General features: G+C 37.3%; 1 protein-coding gene across 2 annotated transcripts in view; it reads right to left on the bottom strand.

Annotated features, from left to right (window-relative positions):
- The window catches only part of LOC117422435 (collagen alpha-1(XXVII) chain B-like), a 154829-nt gene that overhangs the window by 55567 nt on the left and 87039 nt on the right, over positions 1–12223 (bottom strand). For both annotated transcript variants that reach the window (XM_058987052.1, XM_058987053.1), the window contains exons 13-18: positions 10930–10983; positions 9030–9074; positions 4238–4291; positions 3159–3203; positions 2399–2452; positions 868–921 (exon numbers count right to left, since the gene is read on the bottom strand). In XM_058987052.1, the coding sequence (XP_058843035.1) occupies positions 868–921; positions 2399–2452; positions 3159–3203; positions 4238–4291; positions 9030–9074; positions 10930–10983 (306 nt within the window). The remainder of the gene's footprint in view (positions 1–867; positions 922–2398; positions 2453–3158; positions 3204–4237; positions 4292–9029; positions 9075–10929; positions 10984–12223) is intronic.

Below are 12223 nucleotides of genomic sequence, written 5' to 3'. Positions count from 1 at the left end.
ACACACAACCTTGTGCCAAATTGCTTAATTTCATATTATTAAAAGAGAAACAAATATTTTCATTCTTGCCTTGACTTTCATTCAAGACCCCCAACCCAGGTATGTATCATGTTTCAAACATGTTCTACCATGTTTGTTTAATGGTCAATCACGATTAGCCATGGCCAGACCATGCATGGTACAGTATATGGCACCACAGCCACACCATGTTCAACTCATTCAGGTTTCACTGTCATGGCGGTACAAGCATGGTCAACAATATCACCATGATTTAATGAATGGTTAGGAAATAAGAATTTAACTGATGTTTTTATAATTCATTCCATTTTTATGGGGGGTAATTTCTGGATTTAAAATGTTATCAACATAATCTAATTATTTTCAAATCAAACCATTTGTTTGCATCAGTAATAAATTGTACATCATTAATTTATAAATTCTGGTCCCTGGCATGCGTTTTGAATGTGAAAAGAATTCTGTTGGCATCCATCTGGAATCCAATTGGGATATATAAATGAATCTTGGATTAACATTTAGACCCAGGGTGGCACACACAGGTTGGAAAGAATTCTGTATAATGCTCCCCTGGGAATTTATTTGATTAAATGACAATTTCACATCATAGTGATTTACAAAGTGATAGAGCAGTGATTTTCAACTCCCCAAGAACATGACAAAGACATTTATAGTGCCAGGGGTTGTGAGTGCCACCAGTGGAAAGAAACACAGACTAATCATGCAGCACTGTGACCTTTCAACTCGTCTCTACAGTATAGCATATAGTACAGGCGGATCAAGAAAAGATTCACATACATTTATTATTCGCTTTAGTCTAGTTATATTGTGAATAGTTTTCTAAAGACTTACCTGTGGGCCAGCTTTTCCCCTCAAACCTGGCATTCCTGGCAATCCGGCAATACCCTAAAATATCACAGGGTAAAACATGATGAGAAAAACTCCCACATAGTACCTCCACATTCAGTATACGCATAAATGCATTTACTGTGGTACCAATACCATTAAAGTAACACATGGGGTTAAAATAAAGAACCACTGTCCTACCCAGACATTCTGCATTGGTTGCAAGTCGATAATATTTGGGGAATCTCAACACAAGGTATTATATGAAAATGGTATCATTCAGGGGTACCAAGTCTATTCTTCTGTCACAGCACCTGTAGAACTCCTCTGTTTGTATCCTGGGACACTATCACCCTTCATGTAAATGTGCTTTATTTTGCTCTTATCTGTCCCCTATTTTACTGCATTTAATCCTGTACTTCAGAATACTGTAATCTGCCAAGTGTTTAACCTGTAGTACTTTGTATTTAATCACATCCTGATGTAACTATCACTATTTAATCATATCCTGAAGTAACTATCACTATTATCTGCTGTATTATTGAATTTTGGTTTGTCACACTTGTACTTTGCTTGAACAAAAGTTATTGTATTTCTTGCTCTTATTGTATTACTTGTATTGTAACACTTGAAATGTATTTGCTTACGATTGTAAGTCGCCCTGGATAAGGGCGTCTGCTAAGAAATAAATAATAATAATAATACAGTTAACATTAACTTGGTGCAATCCATGAACAAGATACAGTTTTGCACACCTTTTCGGGTACATATTAAAAGCTTTGTTATTATGGGGTGCAACTTCAGTCTTTGGGCCCCCAAGCTATTTTTATTGCAATTGAGATCCGCTTTCTCTTGGTTTGAATAGCTGGGCTCTCGTTGACAATCTGAACAGGAAATCCTCTACTTGGAATGGAATGTCTGTCACCCTGCAGAGCTTCATTTAAAGAGTAAGTAATGGGGTTCCGAAAAATATAGCGTTACACGTCCCCATGTGTGTTACAACAGTTTAAATAACGTACCTGTCCATTTTACTTTTCATTGTTAACATCCTCAGTCGCGTAGCTAAGGGGGTGGTTTTAGGAGGTTGAATTGCATAGACCAGGAATGTTGTATGTTAAAGTATTTTTTAATCTACTTCCAATCTCTTAATTAGCTTCAGCATCATTTTCCCTGACTTCATTTATTTTTAAGTAATATGATTTTTAAATCTCTAAAAAGGTATACTATAAGGCAACTGCATCCTCCATGTTGGTCTGCATTTATCAGAGTCCCCCAATGCTCTCTGTGCTGGACAAAGAGTGCTTTTGAGGGATCCCATAGGTTCAGTAGGACAACACAGAGCATGTGTTACTTTTCAGGGACTGTAAAAGGTGCGGACCAACATGGAAGGGAGGCCTGCTCTATTGTATTGTAGTTCCAAAACAAAATGTATCCGCAACATATATACCAGCATATTAGGGGCTATTCCCATACAAGCTGTGTTAATTGTTCAATACCACACAAAAAACAAAGAGAGGTTGTCAAATTAAACAAATACCTTGTCACCTGGAAACCCAATCTCTCCAGGTATCCCAGGAAGTCCGACTTCACCCTAACGAAAGAGCAAGAGTTGGGTTAGGGTCTAAAGTTTAGGTCAGCATTAATCACATATACGTCATCATATCAATAATGGTATTGCACAGCTATTGAGCCACTCATGGGTCACAGCCAATCCCGGTATAGCTCGCACTGCAGTCAAAAATCCCTCCTATAAATGGGTTTATAGCTTTCCTAATCACACACATCCCCTTTGAGCAGATCGTGACCAGAAGATCACTAATCCCTCCCTGACAGAACAGCTATACAAGATTTATTAAACTGGACTTAATATGTAACCAAATTAGGAAAAGCGCATTTCAAATATAACCCAATATAATGCACATTTATATGAAAATATCATTAGTCCCAGGGCCAATGAACCCAATTTAATACTGCAGTGGATCCCTTACTCTTACTCCATTTAACAAATTACAGTAACCTCAAAGCTAATCTCACTGGCCAACGTGGTCTTTGCTTAGGTATAACAATAAGAGATGTATAAAAGCAGGGACTACTGAATCAAAGTCAGTACTGTAATGAAGTGCTGGATTGTACTTGATATTAGTTATAACAGGTGACTGGACTGATGAGGTAAGAGAATAAGCTGAAGAACCCCAATATTAAAGCAATGTAGAGGGGGGTTCAGCCCTGGGATACAAATAACTGATCAGATCGCATGCTTAAGAAAACACAGTGCAATAAGGGAATATTCAGATCACCTTATCACCTTTCAGTCCTGGTTCTCCTGGGTTTCCGGTCACCCCCTGAAAAATACCCAGTCAGAAATGAATACAAATCAACACTGATTATACAGCCTATGTGGAAAAACAATTCGTATTGCAATTCCTAATGTATATGGACTACCACAATGCATTTCCAGCCTCCTGTTACCCATGATCGCAGTCTTTGAATCTTGTTACTCTTCATTTGGTGGGTTCTTTGCTACTATATTTTTCCACCCTGAGCAGCGCCAAGTAATTTAAAAGACTTTAAATTTAAAGTTTTATCCCATAAAGAAGCTGTGTATATTGCATAACAGGAAAACGAATTACTCTGTTATGCATAAAATTAACTTTCATTGCCCATCCATGAGATCAACGGTGGGATATTGGTACCACAGTGGTAACATTATCATATTGATGATCTAATATACGTTGCTTATCCACAGCAGTGCCATGGTACCACATCAGTATCAGTGTGCTGCTGTATCAGGACCACTGGGCAACAGTAGTTACCCCTTGTGTTTTTATTTCAGGCAATAGCATGATCCTAATGGGCTGAATAATTCACAGGTATTATAAAGGTAGTTCATTTTTTATATAACTTTACATTTTCTGCATAAGACAGCTTATTATGCAAAATAAGAAGCTTTTTATGATCAACTTCATTAATCAAGAACAGATTTTTTATACAAATAATTTCCAAAGTAGACGTACCATTCAACATACTTACTGCACAGACTGTTCTCAGTGACACCAGTGACTGGTTTCACAAACTCCAATTAGCACTAATCTTGGGCTACCTTGAGCTGTTTATTTTGGTAAGGTAGTCCATGATTAGTACGTAGTCTGTGAAACCAGTCGTGAAAGTCTTCATTCGACAGCTGAATACAACTAATAATTTCTATAGCAATGAGCAGTATACACAACAAGTAAGTCAATTAACGATGCCTATAGCTCAAGTTTTTATCATAAAAAAAATTAGTTTTAGTGGAATTTTCTGAAAAATCAAATGGGTGTTTTATCTTAAAATAGACTAGCTCTTTAAAAACAGAAAAAAAAACAGTTTAATGAATTACCTTAAATCCTTGCGGTCCTGGAATCCCCATTTCCCCAGCAGTCCCCATATCACCCTGGCAGCACGAGAAACAAAAACAGAAGCCTTGATTAAACGGGGAATCAGAACAGGAAGAGCAGCTGTTAAAGAAGAGAATGGAAATCAGTATATACTGGGGGGAGTTCAGTGATGTCACAATGACGCAGGTCAATCAGCACTTCAAATGAAGACCTGTGATGTCATGCTTCCACTTTTTCTGCAGGCTTCTTGGCTCTCCGTTTCCATCCAGAACCAAATGGGGAATTACAATAGCTCTTACTATAGTAAACTATAATATTTCATGAGCGTGCTTACAAACTTAAAGGTTTAGTTACATGTCAAAAAAGAGTAAATAGATACACTTGTGTACACATACCATTAGACAATTCCATGTGTATCTTGAGTATATTTATATTGGGAGTTTCCTACTCAAATATTTTCTAAAGTCATAATAATACAGCTATGTTATAAATGTTTTGAATACTACTGAAATACTTGTAATGTAATACTGAAATCTTGTAATTTTCATACCATTACTTTTTTTGCATATCAGCTGTTTATGAACACTTAACTTCAATAAAGGGGTTAAAATGTACTAATGCCATGCATAATAAAGTGTGACCCACATCAGCAACACAACTGAGCACGTCATTGTTAGCAGCTTCACCGATGCAGGTTTGTGATCCCAACAGATACACATTTTAAAAAGCCTTATTTCTGAACATGAATGGTAACATTCTTCTGTTGCCAATGCTCAGAAAACCAAATCTGGGAGATAGTATTGCTAGGTAATCTTGTTTTAATTGCTTGAGCTGCCATGAAGGAGATATGCAATAGCCAAAGAAAAATTTTATTAGGTCACTGCCATAATTCTGCCTGATACCAGACGACTTAACAGGACAACATTTGCCAAGAAAAGCTGCGGTCACTTGCCAGAATCTAGTGGACTGTGATGATAACGTACCATTGGGAAGAACAAAATAAACAATATAAGACTTGGCTTATCTGCAGACATGATCCCCAAAACAGCTGAAATTAAAGCTATTATTATCATCATCATTATTATTAATAAGTAGTACTATTTTATATTTTTAAGTGTTTCTGTATCTGCCATTTGTATTACACCATAGAACACCCCAGTGTCCACTAACAGCAGTAAAACCAGATGGTGTTACTTTACGTTATGTATTGTTGCTATCTAGAAAAAACAAGGTCACATCGCTGCAATTTCCTCATAATTGCATCTGGAATCTCGGCTGTCCAAGTGAATATTTGCTGTGGCAACGTAGATGCCTTAGGATTTCTGTGGAACTTCATCCTTATCTTTGGGTGAATAATTGAGTTTACATAATGTAATTAGCTTCCTATGAAGGAATCTTGTAGTTAAACGAGGCATGCCGGGTAGCTCTGGCATGCAACTAAATTTAAATTGCTTAAGATTTTGCACAGCGCACAGTGCCCCCACTACAGAATGTTGTAACAGCAGTTTGTTTGAATAGAATTGTAATTTGGAATACAATTTGCCACCCTGTGGCCAAATGTTGTAACTGCATAATCTTAGACACCCTGTACATCATCCATCTCTCCGTGTATTGTTTACACAGTTGGTCCCTCTATCGGGGTGGCTCGGGAGATGTAAAAATATCCAGAATAAGCAGCTATCCCAATTAAACGAGAGGTATTTGTGAGGACACTTACATTCATAATTTACAACATGTTTAAGAGAGGAGAAGTAGTTTTACTTTTTTTTTTTTTTAAGGAGAAGAAACTGAATGAAATCACATCACATTATGAATACATCTTAAATATATCATTTAAAATATGAATCAATTATTCCTAAACATAATGAATTGCTGTTTATTTCTAAATTAAATGAAAAACACAAGGCGAGACACCTGCGATATTGACACGCCAACTTTCTTTGCCACAGCAGCCTGAGAAACCACAGGAGACTCCAGCTCCTTCAAGAGTTTAACATGGTTTACGCAAGTCACAGTGTAATCACATACTCGCGTAAATCACTGCACTGCGCTACGCAAACCTGTCTTGCTCTGAAAACTGATCTTCGTTCATCATTTGAAAATACCGTATACCAATTAAACGAAGTAACATCCCAATTAAACGACATAAATAGCATTGGGAAGAGCCGTCTCCCAGAGTTCTGTCCCATTTAAGCAGAAATCTCAACTATCAGTATCTTGATTAGGTCTTGTCTTATTTTTTCTAACCATAAATCTTGATAGGTGATGGAAGAACAGACTTGATTTCGAGACTGTATTACAGTGTCTATTCTTTCATCGTGAGTGAAAGTTTCCTTTCCTGTCTCACTCCTTCCTTTCAGTGAGGATTTATTAAAAGCTGAATTGCTGTAAACGTGGGATGCACAGGTTCCTAACATCCCTATGGACAGATCAGCATGCTAAATGTGTACGGCAGTGTTTTAGCTGGGGTATTTTAAAGGCTGGGAGCGACAGTTTAGAGGGAAAAAGAAATATCTGTGCGGCCTGCTTCCTCAGTCACTGCACAGTTAGGCTATGGAAGCTCTGGGCTCAATTCCTCACAACAGCTTCCAATTCTGTAATTCAGTGTTCCACATTTAAGACATGTCCATACATTCAAAGGCCTTGTAGGTGTTCATATAAGACTTGCTGTTGGGCAGACATGATACAAACATGGGGAAGTTAGACGCTCTGAGATATCTGCTTTTAATATAAAAAAGTGAAGCACTAGAAAGTGCACCACTGATCCCTTGTTTTAGAGCTCTGTGACCCTGCAGTCTTGACTCTGCTGTAGACAAGCAGAGTAATCTCTAATGAGTGTTTTGTTACTCATCTACAGCTATGGCCAGCAGTTTTGCATCACTCTGTATAGAGAATGTCCTAATCTTGCTTCATAAAGTTGAATGAAACCTGCTGAATAATGCTGCGTTGACATATTGCATTGCATACCGCTTTGTAGTTTTCTATATTAACGAAAAACTGACATTGAAAAATTTGACATTTCGAAATCCAACATGAAATACTGTATTACTATTATGGCATCCGGTAGACTTTTGCAAAATCATTTTGTAGTTTCTTTGATTACATGATGTTAAATAAAATGAATCATATCCTCTCCTACAATTCTAGGTGATGCAAAACTTTTGGCCATAGTTGTAGGTGTCTCAGGAAACATAAAACTTTGACAAAAGTACATTTTTTATTTCAATTATATATTCTCACATGGACATTAAACACCTGTTGTTAAATAAATAAATACATAAATAAATAAATAAATAAATAAAATTAAATTCACTGAAGCTAGCAATATTGCTATTTCATAGCTATACACACACACACACACACACACACACACACACACACACACAAAGAATTCAGTTTTTTAGTTAACAAAATATTGTTTACCATTCTTAAGATAAAAGCAGCTTTTCTGTTTTGAAACACCCAGTGACTTTTTTTTTAATTGTCTTTTGGCTTCTTAATCAATAATTAGTGGTATTTTGGTGTGCTATAATAGTGTATGGGTACAGATAAACTTGTACAACATATAAATTGAAAGTCACTATGTGGTGGTAAAGTAGTCTTTAAAGGCAGCTCTCAGAAACCGTTTTTTAGGGCTTGAAGATCAGAACCTGCGCCGGAGCCCACTCACGTCTTGGGGTTTTCCTTTTAATCCACAAATCCGATCATAAAAGTATGACCGCAGCAGATGTTTCTGTTTTCAAAGCTCTCACTGGCTAACACTATGTTAATATGGAGTTAAGCACTCAAACAAACAGTCAGGCCCCTCATTTTATATATCCACATACATTATCATTCAATATAATATTAATTTTAATAAAATGCCACCTTTAAACCACATAAAACCCATTGTTGCTAAATGTATTGGCTGGACTTATTCAATACAGAAAAACACACTTAAAATACAAGCAGTCCACTGAAATTTGTCCAAATTATAATAACTATACTGAGCATCAAAAGAAACTTATCACTTATATCTGAGCATCAAAAGAAACGTACCACTTATATTTAAGCATCAAAAGAAACCTATCACTTATATTTGGATAAAATTCACTAGATGTGATCGAAAAATGACAAAATCAGTTTTAGAGCAGGTGCTGTGACTTTTTATTCTGCTGATTAACAATTGACATCACGAAGAAGCTGCAAAATGATCTGTCGATCTTGGGCAGGTGTTGTGACTCTTGGTCTCCCAGTTCGTGGCCTGTCATTGACAGAGTGTGTCTGGTTATACCGTCTCACCAGGTTTGAAATTGCTGGCTTTGAGTACCCAAGACAGCGAGTCACAGTACGCTGCCCTAGTCCAGCCTCCATCATGCCGATTGCACAAAGGCGCTGCTCTCTTGACAGACGTGGCATATTGTTTTTTTTTCTGTGATTTTCTTTATTGCTTTTATTCAAGCTTGCAATTCAACAGCTGAAATCACTCCATATCCAGTGCCCAATCAACTGTCTCACTAATTAGGTGATTAAGTGCAAATGCTTCAGTCATAGGCACTCAAGCGTGTCATGGTCAAGCATGAATGATCGAGTGATTAAAAAGAAACCAAAAACATTTCGTCAATGTCCATCATTTATATACCTTATTTTTTTTTCAAAAATAAATGTGTTATAATAGTGATACATTTCTTTTGATGCTAGGTATATATTAAAAGCCAAAAGGTTAAAACTTTCTTAATAATGGCGATTGAAAGTTTAATAAATCCATTGATGAACTCCAGGGGTGAAGCAGTTAACGGATATTTGTATACTTACAATGAGTCCACAAACTCCAGAAGGACCCGGGGCTCCCAATTCTCCCTAAAAGGAAATAAAGTTTTGGAGGTTATTGGCTCTTTTCTAAACAAATACGGTTCTGAAAAGTGACTCAGTGTTCAGAGAAGCTAGCTGGGAGGGGGCTAGGGGGGAGTGGGGAGGGGAAGACCTCGCTGCTGTCCCTTGATAGCTTGTGCAATCTGCAGTTCCCATCTTGAGAAAGCTTGCTAATGAAAGGAGGCCTGGTTTTAGACAGAGAGTCACTTGTTGTCCTGCTCCACTAGCCCACAGTTATGTGTGAGGCTGACTTCCTCCCATACCAGCGGCCTGGATAAAAGAAACAGTGTGGAGAGATAGCTGTTACAGCCATGCAGCGGCTACCGGTGATTTCAGTTGCAGGTTTGCAGGTTTGAAGGAAGCAGCTTTGTTATGAATCAAACAGCAGGTCTTTAAGCATACTTCAATCATAACATTTCTGAAATAAAAGTCCAATAACTGTATCTTTTTTACAACGCTGAAAAAAGGCTGCAAAACAAAAAGGCGGTATTTAAAGAATAAAATAAGGTTTGATATTTTCCCTCTTCCCTTCCTCTTCTTATACTTTACACAGTCACTTTACTGTGGGGCATCAAAGGTCGAGTTCATGATGATAATTGTATTTATGTTGCCGATTCCAATTAAGGTGTTGTAATTTAGACAGTTTCTGTTGCTATTAATATAAGACTGAAAGACTGATTATCTGATTAATCAAGTACTAACTTAAGAGGTGCAACCACTGCTTGTATCCTGGCTCCACCACAGACATACCATGCATCCCATTCCATTACAAGACTGCCTGTGCCTCAGCTCAGCTGTAGAACTGGATAGGAAGTACAAGCACGCAGAATGAATTAACTGCCCCTTAGCTGGGCTATCCTTGGTGAGTTAGTAAAATAAACCAACCAGTCAGGTATCTGTTGAAAACGCATCCAATGCATGCAATACTATGCAGTGTAAGTTTGTAAAAAAATTAGATAACTGGTATCATTGATCACTTCATTCTTCAGCAGAATTTTTATGCAAGATCAATTACATTCAGATAACTTGACAGATGCAAGGACTACTGTCTGACCAACAATCTATTGGAAACAGGCAGTAGAGCACGTCCAAAGATCCAAAAATCACATCTTTTAATGCAGATGGATCCAATTTTCAATAATTCAATGGTAAGCAGTTCAAATCAATGCTGGCTTTGCATCGCTGATATATAATCCATGCAGACTTGCTTCTTTAGAGCAAGAAAGTCTTCAGTTTAAAAGCAAAGGGATCTAAACGCCTTGTTACTATGAGCAGATTGGACTTGTTAAAGGCAGAAACACAGAAAGGTTTGTGGTCCAGTGTTTGGCAGACAGCAACTAGATTAAAGCAGTCTTAAAATAGGCCTGGAAAATAAACAAGGGAGCTTATTTCAACTGCTGTTAAACGAATTTTAATTCTTAGCTCAAGTGTTTACAGTTAAAAAAAGCATTAAGCCCAAACCAAACAACACAGTTTGCATTATATATACAAATATAAGAATTATAAAGAATGAAAGATTCAATTCTGCTGCTAGTTAATTGTAGCTGATTAATAGTACCTATACATGTTAAGCTTTTTGTAATGGTTACTACAAACCACAGAAATGTGTAGTATTTCTGCACTTAGAGCTATAAATGTATTTCTTAGAGCTATAAACATGTCTTATATGTTTCATGTTAATTTAGAGTTATTATTTATATAAAAAAAAAAATCATGTCACAGAATAATTTCTAAAGCAACCACTTTGTGTTGGAACGGGTTTTGACTCGAAACACAAACAGAACAGAACAGAACAGAACAGAACTGCATTTCAGTGCAAAAGGTTTGAAATGCTCTGACTTACTGGGTTTCCGTCTGGGCCTGGTGGTCCTCTTTCTCCGAAGTCACCTGGAAATCCCTAAACAAACAAATATGATGTCACCTATCATTTTCATACAGTACATTACGAGGAGATTTCAACATTACACATGGTTTGGTGCAAATAAAACACTTGCTAATAGGTGACTCCATGTTTTGTTTGGCTGTGGCGTTTGTCAGTAAAAGTGTACCTTTCAAACCGAAATGGTACTAAAACCAATGCGAAGGAACACATTTACTATAATGGTATTTAAACAAGTGCATATCTGTTGTGAAGATAATGACCCACATTCATAAACATTGCCACGGTGTTCAGCAAATCAGCACCTTCAATAGGAGTCTTATTTCTATCCCTGAATCAATCATTTCCAGTTCTAAACACATTGTTCTCCAATAAAATGAATTGTACTACTTCCTTGAGGCCACACTGTAATGTAATATAACAAGCATATAGGAAAAGGAAATTCTACTTTTGATGAATGGTCGTGTATAGCATATGACATTTCAAAGAAACTTAATAATAGCACATTGATACTTTCATCTGAAAACATGTTTATTCAGTCCAAAAATGTGGTCCTACTTCTACAGGCAAACATTAGATGTAATTAAGACTAATGATTTTTAGTTTTTTTAAACCAGGTGTGTCTGAGTAAGTTTGAACTGATTAGCCAATTTAAAAAAGATTAAAGATTCTGAGCCTAGACAGCAATTTGTACTATGCCAATCCCTTTTCAAATAATTTCTAATAAGGTAACCTCACAGTGAATTACAAAGGAATTAATTCACAGCATTGAGAAGCAACACTGTACAAATCAAAGTCATGTACTTCAATTATCGCCAAAGACATGGAGGCCATTCTTGCAAGAAAAACATACAATAGCAGTATACAACCATAACCCCTTCCAAACAGCAGTAGCAAGCCTATCTAGTTCATTTTCAAAGAGGAAGGAATCGTGTGTTTGTGGCTAAAACTACCTTTAGCAAATTTAAAGTACCAGAGAAAAATATGGAAGAATGTACCTGGGGATCTCTGGCACTGCTCTGGCCTGGTTCTCCTCCTACCTCTCCAACCGCACTTACCAGGTAACCTGGTGTGGAGCAACCTCCACACCTCACCCTCTCTTAACTGGAGTCCCCCAAGGGTCAGTCTTGGGTCCTCTCCTGTTCTCTCTCTACACCCGCTCCCTGGGACCCCTCATCGCATCCTATGGTTTCTCATACCATTTCTATGCTGATGATGCTCAGATTTTCCTCTCCTTCCCCACCTCTGACTCCACCAT

This window comes from Acipenser ruthenus, chromosome 15 (genome assembly GCF_902713425.1).
Source record: "Acipenser ruthenus chromosome 15, fAciRut3.2 maternal haplotype, whole genome shotgun sequence".
Classification (NCBI taxonomy): Eukaryota; Metazoa; Chordata; class Actinopteri; order Acipenseriformes; family Acipenseridae; genus Acipenser; species Acipenser ruthenus.
The sequence above is the reverse complement of the archived record's forward strand: the minus strand, read 5'-3'. Positions and strand labels throughout refer to the sequence as shown.